This window comes from Biomphalaria glabrata, chromosome 11 (genome assembly GCF_947242115.1).
Source record: "Biomphalaria glabrata chromosome 11, xgBioGlab47.1, whole genome shotgun sequence".
NCBI lineage: Eukaryota > Metazoa > Mollusca > Gastropoda > Planorbidae > Biomphalaria > Biomphalaria glabrata.
This window is the reverse complement of record NC_074721.1, coordinates 10392196-10408581: the sequence shown is the minus strand read 5'-3', so window position 1 is coordinate 10408581 and position 16386 is coordinate 10392196. Positions and strand designations below refer to the sequence as shown.

The 16386-nt window shown below is 38.0% G+C and overlaps 1 protein-coding gene across 2 annotated transcripts; it reads right to left on the bottom strand.

Moving 5' to 3' along the window:
• Positions 1-803: 803 nt before the first annotated feature.
• LOC106063790 (uncharacterized) lies at positions 804-14830 on the bottom strand. 2 transcript variants are annotated; one of them, XM_056004850.1, is made up of 2 exons: positions 14718-14830; positions 804-9942 (listed from the first exon to the last, which is right to left on the bottom strand). In XM_056004850.1, exon 2 carries the CDS (start codon positions 8423-8425, stop codon positions 4766-4768), a length of 3660 nt encoding a protein of 1219 aa, XP_055860825.1. In that variant the 5' UTR covers positions 8426-9942; positions 14718-14830; the 3' UTR covers positions 804-4765. The 2 variants fall into 2 exon arrangements, with proteins under 2 accessions (XP_055860825.1, XP_013077712.2); XM_013222258.2 differs by lacking the exon at positions 14718-14830 and adding an exon at positions 11112-11233.
• Between the last annotated feature and the right edge of the window lie 1556 nt (positions 14831-16386).

Below are 16386 nucleotides of genomic sequence, written 5' to 3'. Positions count from 1 at the left end.
TTGGGGCACCACACACGATTTGTCCACCGTCTTTCTCCAGTCTTTTCTGTCTTTAGCCTTAGATAGAACCTCTTTCAATGGCCGGCTCGTCCATTTTGTTATGTCTTCTTCCCATCGTTGACCATTGTTGTCCTTTTATATGTATTTAGTTATAAGTATCTTTTTAAATAAATAAGACATTTTATGCATTCTCTAAAGTTGAAATAGTCACTCTATAGAGTTTTCAGGTATTTCATAGATTGCCAGGATTTCGAACTTTGCCAATAAAATTATGTATAACTAATTTCGAATAACATACTGTCCTAAAATTAGCATCTCTAATGGAGATTTTCGGGATAAACATAATTTAAAGGACGATAGATTGAATTTCAATATAACCAACTTTATTTTTTTAAATATTGAGCAGTGGCATAGCTTGGAATTTGCATCATTTCGGGGCCAAGAGGTGGACCTCTTTGGGGGGCCCTGCAATTTGGGTAGTATTTAATGTAAAAAAAAAACAATTTCAAACTTTCATTTGGGGCCCCCTCAAGTGGGGACCCGAGGGGATTTTTAAATTCTCTCCCTCCTACCCCACCTTAGCTACGCCACTGATATTGAGCTCTAAACGGAAAAAGATTAGGAAAAATAGCGCTAAAATGTGCAGAAAGAAAATTATCAATTATTTACATAAAAACATAACTGCAAGTATAAACCAAATTTAGAACAATAATATATCTAATAATAAAGCTAAGTTTTTCCCTGTTTAATTACGAGAAAAGAATAAATAATCTATACTTATATTATCAATAAATAAAAATATAGACAAATATAGATAAATAATAACGTTCAGTATTTCGTATAAGCACCATGTTAACGTCGTTGAATTCATACCAATGAAGAATTTACAATTTCTCTATGATGGTGACAGCCGGACCGTGTTGTACAATTTGGACGCCTTGCCTTGCGTTAAATGTTTTCTTCTTTAAATTTTTTTTAAAAAAATCAGACAAGATACTTAATTTGTAAAAGGGTGTATATTAAAGAACTTACTTAATACAATTCTTAGTTGTGTTATGAATATTTAAAGAAACGCCCTACGGCTGTATGAAGAGACATAGAGAATGAGGAAACAACCTCGTAATGAGCAAGCTCCGGCAGTAAACAGACACAAAATAGAGCAGTGAGATTAATAACAAACGAATATTCACATTTGACTAGAGTAACACCTTTAGTAAAATTACTAAATTTAGAAAGCCTTCAGGATAGAAGACTTAAAAGTAAAGAAGAAATTATACATATAAAACAGTAAACATTATCTTCAAATGCAAAAAAAAAACGAATAAAATACTCAAAAAGACACAAAGATAAAGACACATTCCTCGCTCCCTATGCTAGGGCAAATTTGTACAAATGCTTCTTCTTCCTTAGTGTATTAGAGCATGGAATGGGTTGCCTGAGCCCTTGGCCGGTCGTAGACTCGTACGCCACTGCAACCCATGCGGCCGCAGTGGGTCCCGCACTTTCATAGGCCCCGCGAGAAATCTAGGTAAAAATGATTAAATTAAACCATTGTAACTTATTATTAAAAGGTTCATTTAATTCTCCTGTAATTGCAAAATATACGAAAAGAACATACAAATCTCCTGAAATTATTAAAATCTTCTAAAAACTCATGCTAATCGCCTTAAAAAAAGACAAAATTGTCATTTCGGGGGTGTCATTCAATATGAAAAACACAAATCCTAGTCGCGATTTTTAATAAAAATGTAATAATAAAGCGAATTTTAAACAAAACAAGAAGTTCAAATATTTAATTTACTTTAATAGTCATTGGTATACAAATATAGGTCTAAATCCATCTCGACCTCTTAAAAAAAAACAAGCGATATTTTGATAGTTGATAGTAAATCTAAAAAGCAGATCTGAATGTTTATCGGTTTTTTGTTGGAAAACTACTATCTACTGTAGATGGCTCGTAAGTTAATTTGACAATGATTTTGTAAAATATGAATAAAATTCAAAGAGAAATTTATTTTCTAATTAAAAATCTTTATTTTCACTTAATATTCTTATCCCTACCTAGACTTGGCCCACGCAATCCGTTTCGCATAGGGCCCCGCAATCTTTAGGACCGACCCTACCAGTGCCGAGCAAGGAAAACAAATGACTTGGCAGACTTTAACTCATTGGTTAACATGCATGACTTGAAGTAACGTCTGTACTTTATAAGATAAGATAAGATAATACATTCAGAAAAAAAAACCTCTAGACCAGATCAAAAACTTAACAAAAGCTGACTAGCCTAGAAAAAGACTTTCTAGTCAAAACTGGTTTCCACCTGGCATCGGTGCTGACAATAAAACTAAACAAGAAAAACAGTTTCTTTGGGTCAGTGAGTAATTTAACTTGTAATAGATCTAGACTGACAAGTATACATCTGAGCGACTAGCAATATTTCTACCAACTGTTTTTGTTTAGCACCATTTCATGATTTTAGCTTTCTCAATACATTAAGTTACTGTCACTTGTTTGGACCAGTTGGAAAGGGATGGATGGAGAAAGAAGGGGGTATCTAAGTGGTTGCTTTTTAAATGCATTTATAAAAAAAAAGGTGAACGACCTGACTTCAAGCTTGAGGTCTAAAGCCTCCTCAGCCTTCTCAAGCCAATACACAACTGTACAAAGGAAGTGCATATGAAAATAGAAGTGTTTTTTTTTTTTTGCTATATGTTAGTTTCAAACTCTATAAAGTGTAAAGGGCACTAATTCAACTTAAACCACCTTTTCAGTCAAGTACAATTTCTTTCCCTTGTTCGAGATACTAAACAAAATAAATAATTACCAATACTTAATTAACTATTTTGTTATTTTAGCTATTGATTCTTGTCAGGTTCAAGAAATAATTGAGCAAATTGATCCGAGATAGGGTGCATGAGAAATCACGTTTAGAAACAGGCAGACAGAGTGAGTTGATATATGTTTAGTAAAAAGAAATGACCATATGCAGGCTAAGAAGCGCTGGAATTAGGGGAAAACAAGCAAGGCAAGGATGAAGATGTAAACCTGGAAACTGTACAATGTAAGGTACATTAGAAGCAGGGAGGTAACAGTGAACAATAAACAAAAATTAATTCTTCTTATTACATATTTTAATTCTTAAAACTAACCAAATGACATATTAAACAAACCAAATGACATATAAGCTGAAAATTAAAAAAATGTATTGTCCCAAACACTGAAAAACAATGTATGGAATGTAATATTAGTATTCTATAAGGAGCGCTATGTTTTTATCAGTCATGACTATTTATATTTAAAATACATATCTCCTCACATCAGCTAGGCACTACATCTGCCTAGGTAAAAGGGAAACAGCTTTCACCCTCAGAAGGATGTCAGTATAGTATGGACTTACTCTTGAGCATGGGACCATTTATATTCACCACTTCCATAAGCTTTTGACCTCATTATTTTATAAGAAAACGGATTTATAGATTGCATCTTCTTTTTGTGAAATAGCTTTGATTACACATTGTCATATAAGGTAGCATTGTTTAAAGCCTTCCTTGGATCGGAGACCATGCTGGACACCAACGCACTGTTTAAGGCTGAGACGTCAGTGTAGGTAGAGAAGAAGCTTCCTTCTGCCTAAAGCAAAAAGAAAATAAAAAGTACGGAGTCTCATGTCTGGAACAAGAGGAAAGAGGCGTATCTCGTTCCGCCTGGTAACTTTAGGGTCTGGCAGCATATGCGTCACCCAGATCGCGACGATCCGTGGTGGCGGTTGAGGAGGTCAGAACAAGCAATTATTGCACAGTGTAGGACGGAACATTGTCCAGTTGGGACATACTTTGCCCGGTTTCGTCCGAACAACGATGCCGTCACTGTGGAGTGAGCATCAAAACAGTGTATCATATCTTTTACGAGTGTCCCCAGCTCCGAGAGCTAAGGGGGACGTGTCTGAGCAGTCACTCGACTTGTATGGTAGCTACGAGGCATTACGACGAACGGCCCAGTTTCTTGCCAGAGCAGTACGGGAGGATTGAGTCCTTCCTGCTCTGTTTCTTTTTTCAATAGGAGTACATCTCAAGTAACTTAAGGAGACTGTCGTCGTGTATTGTGGGAAGTGTGTTGGTGCTGTACGGCTCTCTTATGACTAGATATTGTCAGAAGGGGGCAGGTGAATCTAAAATCTTCGTGAAACGTTCTGTTAGAACTAGACTCTTGTTAGAACTAGACTCTTGTTAGAACTAGACTCTTGTTAGAACTAGAGTAATAAGAAATAAAGGAACACGGAAGAGTAACCTAAAACAAGGCTTTATTAAACTAGAACGACACATGAACTGACGAAAGAGACTTGGACAGTAGCACACTAAATCCATGTTGTGAACACATTCTCACGACGTTACACAAACATAAACAAATAGCAACTATTTCACCACATTCACCCCGCCTAGAATTAAAATAGCAAGTATAGTAATATAGTAGGCCAATAGCATAAATAAAAGAGAATGCCAGTGCCTGTAATACAATAGATCAATAAATAGTGTCGAAATATTAATTTCTCTTGTAAACAATAGTGAATGGTGATGCAAAGAAACCTAAAAACCAGTATCTGTTGTATGACTTATAAACAATTACTAGTTTCTGTTTTAAATATTAACAAATAGTGTAGTAAGTAGACATGTACGTAAGTGAGTGAAAAGTAAACTCTAGTATCAGTAGCAAGAGATAAACAATGCCAGTTTATGTAGAACATATGTAGTGCAATAAAGGAACAACTCTAGACTCTATAGTTCGGTCTGGTTCTTCTCTCTCTCAAGTTGTAACGGGGTTGACTATCCTGTTCTACAGTTTGGGAGTCACTAGTGAGTTCCTGAGCGTCAAGTGGGGTATTTTCAAGAGGAAGCGCTCGGAGGTCCTCAGAGCCTACCAGGGGTTCTTTCCTTTCTTGTATCACCGTAGGGGTGTTGACTGGTACTTCTGTGTTTCGAGTTTCTGGAGGATATTCATTATCCTCACCCTGAGGGAAGAACGAAGGTTCACTTGTTGTTGTGGATGGGGAGGGGGTGGGAGCCAAGCGTCTTAGAGAGACCGTCTCCTCTTTACCGCTGGGCAACCGTACGACAGCATATTGGGGGTTGCACATCAGCAATTCGACTTCCTCCGTGAGAGGATCATACTTTGAAGATCGGTTCTCTCTTCTCAGCAACACTCTACCTGGGCTAGATAGCCAAGTGGGGATAGATATCCCGAAGGAGGATTTCCGGTTGAACCGGAAAACTCTCTCATGTGGAGTTTCGTTTGTTGCCGTAGATAGTAATGATCTAATCGAGTATAGGGCCTGGTTCAAGACAAGCTCCCATCTCGAGATCGGGAGATCGAGGTCTTTCAGTGCTAAAGTAACAGCGTTCCATAGAGTTTTGTTTAGTCGTTCAATTTGTCCGTTGCCTGAAGGATTAAAGGCGGTTGTTCTACTTGTAGCTATTCCCCTCTCGTGCAGAAAGGATTGCACCTCCCTCGACATAAAGGACGTACCTCTGTCAGAATGGACGTACTCTGGCATCCCAACAAAGGAAAACAGCTGATTTAAACACTTTATGACAGTGGATGAGGACATATCGGGACATGGGTAGGCAAATGGGAAGCGTGAGTACTCATCCACCATTGTTAATAAGTATTTATTGTGAGTAGCAGATGGGAGTGGCCCCTTAAAATCAATGCTTACTCTCTGATATGGTTGGGTAGCTTTGATGAGGGTGCCTGAAAACTGTTTGAAGAATCTAGGCTTCAGTTCAGCGCAAGTTTTACATTGGTTTACCACTTTGCGGACGTCCTCGCAGGAAAAAGGTAAGTTCTTAGTCCGAACGAAATGGAGGAGTCTCGTGACCCCTGGGTGACAGAGGTTGTTGTGTAACAGTTTGAGGTCTTCTCCAGTCATTGCTGACGCAAAGTGGTTCCTTGAAAAGGTATCCGCCGCAGCGTTTTGTTTCCCGGGTCGATATACGACGTCATATTGGAAACAACTAAGCTCCAGTCGCCATCTTTGAATCTTTTCGTTTTTGATCTTGCCCTTGTTCTGCTGGTCAAACATAAAAGACACTGAGCGTTGATCTGTAACCAATGTGAAGGGTCTACTGATAAGGTAATGTAGCCATTTTCTCAGGGCTTCTACGATAGCGTATGCTTCCTTTTCCACTGCTGAGTGTCTGCGTTCACTATTAGTGAGTGTTCTTGAAAAGAAGGCGACAGGACGGCCGTCTTGATTAAGAGTGGCGGCAATCGCGATGTCAGAGGCATCTGTTTCGACTGTTAGTGGTCGATTGTAGTCTATCGTCGACACAGCAGCGTTTTCAAGTTCGTGTTTTAGCTGTTTAAAAGCTTGTTGTACTTGTTCAGGGGGAGGAAAGGCTTTGTTGTTCACCAATAAATGGATCTTGTTGGAGAAATTTGGGATCCATTGAGAATAATAGGACAGTAGTCCAATCACCCGCTTTTGTGATTTCATGTCTTGTGGTGGAGGTAGGTTTCTCAATGCTTGAAATCTTTCGGGGTCTGGTCTTAATTGCCCTTGTGAGATTTCGTAGCCTAGGAGGCATACTTTATTAGTCGCAATAGCACTTTTATCATTGTTGAAGGTGATACCGTACTTTTTAGCGGCATTGAGAAATCTCTGTAGATTCTGGTCGTGGCTAATGGAGTCAAGTCCGCAGATGGTAACGTTATCCACGTAAGCGAACGTGTCCTGTAGCCCTGCCTCCTCAATTATTGCGTTGATCGTCCTCTGAAATGCGGCGACTCCGTTTGTCACTCCAAAAGGAATGCGGCAAAACTGATAAAGCTTTCCGCCAGCCTCGAACGCCGTGTACTGCTTCTCATCATCCCTGATAGGTATCTGGTGGTAAGCGCTTTTGAGGTCAAATGTACTGTACATTGAGTATTTAGATATTTCCTGCACCAGTTCATCCACTTTTGGCACGGGATACGCGTCGAGGTAAGTGAATCGATTGATGGTTTGGCTATAGTCGATAACCATTCTCTTTTTGTGCCTTTCATTCGTTGTTACAATTATCTGGGCTCGCCACGGGGACGTGGAAGGCTCAATAATTTTGTCAGATAGAAGTCTCTTGATTTCAGTTTGAATGAATTTGGAGTCAGGCATAGAATATTTTCTAGATTTAGTGGCTATGGGATGGCAGTTAGGAGCCAGATTAGCGAAGAGGCGAGGGGCTTCAACTCGTGCAGCTTTCAGCGTACAGACCTGGAGAGTGCTTCGTTTTCCTTCAAATGGGATCATCAGTTTTTCGTGCTGGCTGATGAAATCTAGCCCTAAGATTACATCAGATACTAGTCCATCTAGTAGTGAGAGCTTAACACTTTCATATTGTTCATCTTTGTACTTTATTTTAGCGAAAATATGGCCGTGAGTAGTGCGAGAAAGATGTGTAGAGGCCATGTATATTCTGTTTCTGGACGTTTCTAATTTCCATTTGTACCTTTTAGCAATTGAAGAAGATATATAGCTTTCACTGCTCCCCGTATCTACGAGAGCCTTCAATGGTACTCCATTGACGAGTATTGAAATAGTAGATTTAGTAAGACCGGACGCTGGTGTCGATGCCCAGGAAGATCCAACGGTTGTAGTCCGAGACGTGTCATCATCTGCTTTCACTATGGCTGAGGTTGTAGATTTGAGTGTCTGTCTGGTCGATTTACAGACTTTCTGGAAATGGCCCCTCTTACCGCACAAGTTGCATGTAGCGTCACGGGCCGGACATCTAAAGCGTTGATGTGGGCTGTTTCCACAAAAGAAACATCTTTTACTAGTCGCCGCACTCACCTCGTGTTCTACTTTTGTCATTGGAGAAAGGCTCTCCTCGTGGGCGCTAGCTCCACAGGGAGTTTCAGAGCAGATGTTATACGCCATGGCATGGTTATGGGCATATTCAAGTTGTCTTGCCTCTTCATAGGCGCACTGTAGAGTTAGAGTAGATTTCTCTAAGAGTCGCAGCCTTATGCTGTTTGAAGCCAGTCCAGTAATGAAGGCGTCTCTTACGAAGATATCTCTGTGTTCTTCAGCGGTGACAGCTTTGAAGTCACAGTCTTTGGCCATACTTTTAAGCTTAAGTAGGAAGGAGTCAACGGTTTGTCCGTTCTCTTGTCGACAAAGAGTTATCATGTGCCGTGCAAAAATTTTGCTTTTAGGCTTCACGTAGACATTTTGTAGAACTTTGATTGATTCTTCGAACGTGGTACACTCACTTATGTACTGAAATACGCTCGAAGAAACGTAGTTTTCTAGTAATTTCTTTTTGTCAATCTCGCAATGAGAGACTGAGGAGATGAAATTCTCAAATGTTCTGAGCCAGTGCAGCCACTTCTCGGCAGCCGATGGCGAGCTAGGCTCTATGTCCAGCTCTTTTGGCCTAAATAGACGTTCCATTTGTATTACTACTTTTACTTACAGACTGAGAATAGTGTTGAACGAAAATCCAAAAAAGATACGTGAGGCACATAGATCCATGAAATTGAAAATTTCTAGTTTAATAAATTGTAATAAGAAATAAAGGAACACGGAAGAGTAACCTAAAACAAGGCTTTATTAAACTAGAACGACACATGAACTGACGAAAGAGACTTGGACAGTAGCACACTAAATCCATGTTGTGAACACATTCTCACGACGTTACACAAACATAAACAAATAGCAACTATTTCACCACACTCTTGTTAGAACTAGACTCTTGTTAGAACTAGACTCTTGTTAGAACTAGACTCTTGTTAGAACTAGATTCCGTGTGTGGTGGAAGCGAACCAAAACTGACATTAGCTGTTCTGCGATTGTTCTTATAGTCTATAATGAATTCCTCAATGCTACTAAATGTTTATCATCTAACCCTGCTCTATCGTTAAGTAATTAAAATTAATAACTGTACTTATTTGTCTTTTGTGTAAGTCATACATTAAATTGTAACTCTCTATTCCATTTCCTTTTCAACTTCAAAATAAATTGGTTCCGATGTGCAATCATTCTGGGGACCAGTATTCTCACAGTTAGAACATGTATCATCTATATTTAGACTAGAAGTATACGTGTCTGTAGTGTCACAGTCCTTGCTTGTTTCTTGAACACTTTCAAATGATACGTTGTACGGATTTATATTAGCAACAGGAAAGTCCCTTAACTTTGTATAGATTTGTTCTTTGTGTTGATTTCCGTCGCTTTCTAGCTGATCTTCTTGAGGTTTAGTTTTGACTTCATTGCTAGATGTAGAAGACTCACAGCTAGACGGTAGTTTGAGAATGCTAGTGTTGATATAGATGTTTCTGTTGCTGACATCTCTTGGAGATTGTGACAAATGCACGATTCTTAATTGTGAATCTGTTCTTACATTGCTGTAGACTACGGAATACTTTGGCTCTAGATCTGAAACTCTGCAATCGAAATTCGGCAATGCTGCTTCGACATCTCCAGATACAGAAACCTTTCGACGACATAGGTTGGCCATTTTTAGTCGATGGCGTAGAGAAATGACTGAGATGAGAATAAAAAGAAGCAGCAGTGCTACCGCCATAGAGGAGCTAATGATCGCAGCAGTGCAGGAGGAAGCTGAAATATCGAACGAGGCTCGTGAGTTTTCTGTAGTGTTGGTCAAGTTGGTTAAGTTGGTCAATTTGGTCTGAGTCTGCACGTTGACGACTGATGTATAGGTCACAACATGGGTTATTAGTTCTGTGGTGGTTGATGATGTGGTGCTGTTAAGTACAACTGTTGTGTTTTGGGTAGTTTCTGTGGTAGTTTTGGGTGTAGAGGTTTTAAAAGTAGTTTTCTTTGTTGTTTTCCTCACAGTCGAGCGAGTTGTTCTGTTTGTAATCTGTTTGTTGGGCTTCATCTCTAAATGTTTAGTTTGTTTTGATCCCGTTCTGATGGAGCCTTATGATACTTGTTAACAGTTAAACCTAAAAGAAATGCAAAAATAGAATTGAATTGACCTTTGACCCGAATGACTGTTAGTACAAATACAACGTAATAAATGGAGGCCAAGGTAAGTATATAGGTCAGTCGTATGTAGTAAGGACTGTGAAGTGGACACTCCTAAGGGCCTAACTGCTTTGAAATAATCACCTGACATTTGCCTCTGTTTGCCTACATGTGTTAATGTGTGACATAGCGTCAAGAATATCCCATCATGACATCATGATCTCGCCATAGCATGGAGCATTCAGATTATGGTATAACTACAGTTACTTATTTTCGAACACCAATTTAATTAAACGTATATATATATATATATATATGTGTGTGTGTGTGTGTGTTTGAAACAGTATATATATTTATACGTTTGTTTGTCTTTTGTAAGTCTATATGTTAATAATCATATTTTAAACAAATTGGAAAAAAATCGTATTCGGACTACATGCTTTCTAAGTTTTCCTGTCAGTGGGCAGATTAGGATAGACAAGAACAGACAACTCTCTGTGGCGTAGATTCATTTCCCTTACTGAGGTTCAGAAACAAATGACCTTTACATCAACTGTCCTATAGATTATAAGGTCAGAAAGGGGGAACGTGACTTCTAAGGTCCAGAAGAAAGAAATATTATCATCGACAAATAACTCTCAAAACAGGAAGCGTCTTGGCTACAATTCTTTTCAAGAAGTATGTGATGTGTGGTTGAGAGGCTTTAACCTAAGGGAGTAGGTTCGAGTTGGACACCCAACACGAACAGAGTTGTGTTTACTGAGCCCGTAAAGGCAGCAATGAAAACCTTCTCCCAAATACTCCATCCCTACTGGTCCTCAAAAATAGATTGGAACATAACGCTGCGAGTACGCTAAGCATGAACGATACGCTAGATAAAAGCAATTTTAAAACTATTGCGAAAAACCAATCTGGCCAAGAATTGGTACCTTTCATGTATGACCCAACACACATGCATATAAAGTTGTCACCTGTTTTTGTTTTTATTTGTTTTAATTTGGTTTTGGTGATATTGTTTTCGTTGCTGTTATTGTTGTTCTAGTTTTTTTTCTTATTTTCTTAAATTTGTCAGAATGATTTTTACACGGTGTTAATAAATAACTAAATATAACACTATATTGTTTTCATTAAAGTACAGAAAGTTTACCTGAATTATTCTAGACAATCCCATGGTTTAGCAACAACAAAATCGTCATATGCGTACGAAATATTTCGGTTCGAATGTTTCCACCATTTCAATCATACTTCCTTTATCAAATGAACTTAATGATTCCAGCAGAAAGCATTGGCTCTTATGTGTTCCTTTTATGGAGGCAGTTTTTTTTTGGTTTTTTTTTTTTCGGGGGGGGGGGGTGTCCCTCGTACGTTCAATGTTCTTGCGAAACTTCAGCTCAAAGCGGATGTTGGTAGCACACGTATTTCCAATCCTATTAGCGATTGTTGATTTAACTCCCCTGGCTATACATGGGGAATTAAACTAGTGAGGGGGGCAGGGTGTGGGAAAACATCGTTTTTGTCTTCTGTATTGGAGGTCGACAGAACTGGGTCAGTGGAACTAATTAGAAAATACTGTAATTGAAAGATATGAGCGTTTGGCTTTGTTTGGATGTATTTGCGTACATTTTGATTCTTTTGAATGGTATCTAGTATACACTAGCCATTGTTGTTTTATGCTCTTCGAAAGGTCAACAACTGCTAGTGGTTCGAGTCCACCAATGACTAGTCGATCCTATTTGATCTACATCTATTTACCAACCAGAAAAAAATTGGCAAAATCAGACAGTAGCTTTACCACCAAAGAATTTTGGTGTCAGTAGGCTCATATGGAGAACCAAGAACAGTGAACACTAGTGGGCGTCCACTGCGGCTCTTTAGTTCCATATCATTGGCCTCCTTCAGTCGTAGAACGACTATGGTTCATCTCAGAGCACACTTCCTCATGTGGCTGTGGAGCCCTATTTTGGAGAGACACTCCCGTCCACAGATAGCGCAGGTTAAGGTGGCTTTTGATTCGGTGGTAGAGGAGCTGGCCATTTTTCGGATTGTGGGTTTTTCTTCCTGGGCTGAGACCCATGTACTTTCACTGTTCATAGCTTTCTTGGTCACTGTCTCTCTCCACCTGTTGCGGTCTAGAGCTATGTCTTCCCAATTGTCAGTATTGATGTTCACTGATTTGAAGTCACGTTTTATTACATCTATGTAACGGAGGTGGGGCGACCAGTTTTTCTTGTGCCAGCCGCGAGTTGGCCATAGAGGATGACTTTCGGGATGCGCTTGTCCTCCATCTGGCGAACATGTCCAAGCCAGCGCAAACGGCGTTGTCTGAGGGCTGTAAAGATGCTGGTAATACCTGATCGCGCAAGGATCTCAGTATTGCACACTTTTTCTTTCCATGTGACATTCAAGTTCCGTATACAGATATTATTTATTTTGTCAAAACATGTTTTAAAATAGTTCTGAATCTCACTCTTTCTGCTCTTTGGCTGTCAGGGAGGTCTCCAGCTGCAATTGATTTTTCTAGTTTTTCTTCACCCGGCTATTCAATGAATATTCCAACTCCAGTTGCTTTATGAGATGAACCATCCGTGTAAACTCTGATCCACGAATTGAATTTGAAGAAAAGTGTTCACCATTTCAGTGAGCTCTGAAGGAATGTAGTCAGATTTTTTGGTTATATTTTCAATAAGGTCTCTTATATTATGAAAATAGCTTTGAGCCCAGTGTAGAGACGTTCCCAATGTAGTGAATTTCGAAATGATTTTTATTTCTCTTCTTTCATCCAGAGAGACCAGGGTGGCGGTTTCCTCCAAAGCTCTTGTGTGTGTTGTTTTGATTGCTCCTGTCATTATCCTTAGACCATATAGTTTTGAACCTTATCTATTTTTCTTAGGTTGGTTTGGGCTGCTGAGCCCCATGCTGTGGAACCATTTTCTAGAATAGGTCTTACGTAACTGGTATAGGTCTTTTTCAGAATGTTGTTGTGATTAGCTTCCCAGTCTGTGACATCTAATTTTTTCATAAGAGATAGGCTCTAGATACCTTTACTGTGTTTTTTTACTATTTGGATTTTCCAGGTTAGTCTCGGGTCATAGGTGACTCCAAGTTATGTAGGGTTGTCATTTTTTCAAAGCTTCCTTTTCTAAAAATATTTTTTATTTTTGTTTTGTTGTTTTGTTGACAGTGAGAAGATGATATATGTTGTCTTTTTTTGTGCTGTTAGACATGTCCCAGTCTCTGGACCATTTATTGAGTTTATTGAGAGCATCTTGTACTCAAAATTTCAATGTTCCTACATAATCGTCTGTGCTAATTAAGGCAAGGTCATCTGCATACATGCTGCTTTTAATTTTTCTTGGTAGGTTTTCATAGGGATCGTTTATGAATATTAGGAAAAGTGTTTGGGATAGGACTCCTCGTTGGAGGACGCCATTTTTATACCCACTGTGTGACTTCTTTGCCCTTGCTTGCAAACTAAAGCTTTTCGATTATTGAGATATTCCTTTATGCAGTTGTACATTCTGTGAGATATGTGATGCTGGATTAGCTTGAGTAAGAGACCTTGTTCCCAGACTATGTTAAATGCTTTTTCCAAGTCGACCCACACAATTGTTGTTGGTTTCTTTTCTTGAAAGCCGTCTTCTATTTCTTGTGTGATGAAGGCGATTTGATCTTCTGTTGATCTGCCTTTTCTAAAGCCAGCCTGGGCTTGAGGTAATAAGTTATTTGACTCTTTGATCCAAGTGAGTCCCCACTCTTTCCATAATTTTTCATGTACAGCTAGTGAGTCTGATGGGATGGTAGCTATCCAGTTTATTTCTTGGTTTGCCGTGCTTTAGTATAGGGATCATAATGACTATTTTCCAGATGTTTGGGGATTCAACCTTATTTCAAGCTTGCATATAATATCTGAAGCAGTTTTTTTCTTTTGCTAGAGAACCCAAATAAAGAAGAATGTCATTAGAAATTGAATCTGGGCTCTATAGACCACAAGGTCTGAGAGGGTAAATTTACTTTTACTTTGTAGGTACTGAATTTTAAAAGAAGTTAGTTACATTTTGCAATAGTTTATGATCTTTATGTTCTAGCCATTTATACATTTACCACTATTATTATTTTTTATCGTATTTTTTTTATTTATTTTGTAAATACCTTTATTAATAATTAACTTAATTTTATAATACACGTTAACCATTTAACCTCAAGAAATCTAAAAATCTGAGTTTTCATTTTACATAACATAAATAATTGTTACCTACAAAATATTTATTCGTTTAAAATACTACTATGACTTTTTTAAGAAAGTATTCTTTGGGTGGCTACTGAGCTTATAGTAAGTCTGTCTGTCTGGTATAAATCTTGCGCACGTTATATTTCTCCCACTTCCCGTTCTTGAATCAATAGGAAATGCTGCACAAGTATTCATTGTCGATGACAACGCACGACGCATTATTTTAACACTCATAAACACAGATAGGGACACGAGTTCTTTTTAACTGTTGTAAACAATCTCATTACTTTCTCTTCCAGACTAATAGCGAACCACGTCTAGAGTTGTTTGGGGGTGGAGGTGGAGTTTCCTCGATGACCTAAGTTATGTTTGTGTTGAGGGGGGGGGGGGAGGCTGAAGAATGTGATCTAAATAAATAGAGCTGTACTGACGTCATAAGTGCATGACCGCTCTATTAAGATAAAAAAAATACATTATTCATACCACGTAGACAAAAGATGTCCTTTTTTTTCTCACATGTCTTACCTTACTGCACCATTAATCTGGTGTCCTTCAGTAGACCTACTAATATCTGTTTTAATAAAAAGATAATCGATGACCAGCAGTTTTAACCATTAATCTGAAAAAAATGTTAAACTTGATCAGGTGACACTGTTTTAAAACTTTATAATACACATTATAATCGCTCTAAAGATCGTTAGCGCATCTTTAAACAATCAATCAATATTTGAACCATAATAATAATAATTATAGCTTTTATATAGCAATACTTTCATGCTTATAGCATGCTCAGAGCGCTATGGTCCAATCTCATTTGTGAACCTGTCGTGGTATCTGGGAGAAGGTTTTTCCGTGCTGCCTTTAGGCGCTCAGTAAACACAACTCTGCTCGAGTCGGTTGTCAAACCTCGAGCCCCTTTCATAGGTAGCCAAGGCAAACCAAGTTTAAGCGACCACGCATTCCCATTCAGGACAAGTGCTACTGTCATGTGTGGAGACAACTACAGTCGAATGGCACAACAGTAATTGTACTTGGTTTCAGCTTTTTAGTAGCCGAGAAATCTGTTGTACTCCGCTACTTACTGTCTTTTGCCTTGAATACAATATCTCATTAAACAGTGTCAGGTCTTAAGATTTAATTTACTAAATTTTTGAATTGTCTAGGTATTAAAAGTACATATTTGCAATGTGCGTGTGTATTATAAGTAATTTATAATGTATTATTACTTTTTAAGTTCCAAGTTTCAACCTAACAGACACACCTAACACGCAAAGTTGTACATAAACTAATAAACGATGTTTATGATTATCTATAATTAAACTATACATTTAATCAAATAAGATTTATACAAATGAAATGACATATGATTAATGGTAATGATAAATGAACACAAGTACATAAAGTATGATGTAAAAAATCAATGCTTATAATATAATTCAAAGAAATACTTAATTAGTATTTAAAACAAGAATAATCACCTTAAATTATGATGGCGTTAATATTGTCCACAACAATATTTCAAGACAAAGACTCTATGAAAGTTCCGTGTATTTTATATTCAAATGTTGATGGTAACACATATCTTCAAGCCAAGAGAAATGTTCACCAACAATGAAGATAACCAAAGTTCAGGGTAGCACCAAAAACTCACAACGTCACTATGTAACACCAAAACTGAATGTTGAAACCTGAAATCTGGAATCTGGAACCTCAGACTCGAAAAATAAAACTTAAAGCCTCCGACAAAAAACTCTACAGAAAGACAAATAACAGATTCTTCTAATCCTCTAATCTTCTAATCTAATTACAAAATACGAATGCTACCGAATACATATTAAAGAAAACGATATCTCCAATGTATTTAAAACTACTGACACTTGCCAGCTTTTCACTCCAATACTGTTGCTAATCCCGTGGCTTGGTTTAAAAAAAAAAAATTCGACATCATTTCTAGAATCATTAATACAACTAGACCATTGTCAACTTAATGTTTTCAAATGTACATTGTAATTAAAACTTAAAATGAAAGTAAAAACCCATTCTTCATGTTTTTTTTTGTTTGCAGTGGAGTAACTAGGGCACCAACAGTATGATAATAAATGTAAAGCTATTATGGATTCCTCATATTAACGGGAAAGTATTAACAAATCAATATAAGCGTTAGAGTGTATTAAGAACAAATCTTTATAATATA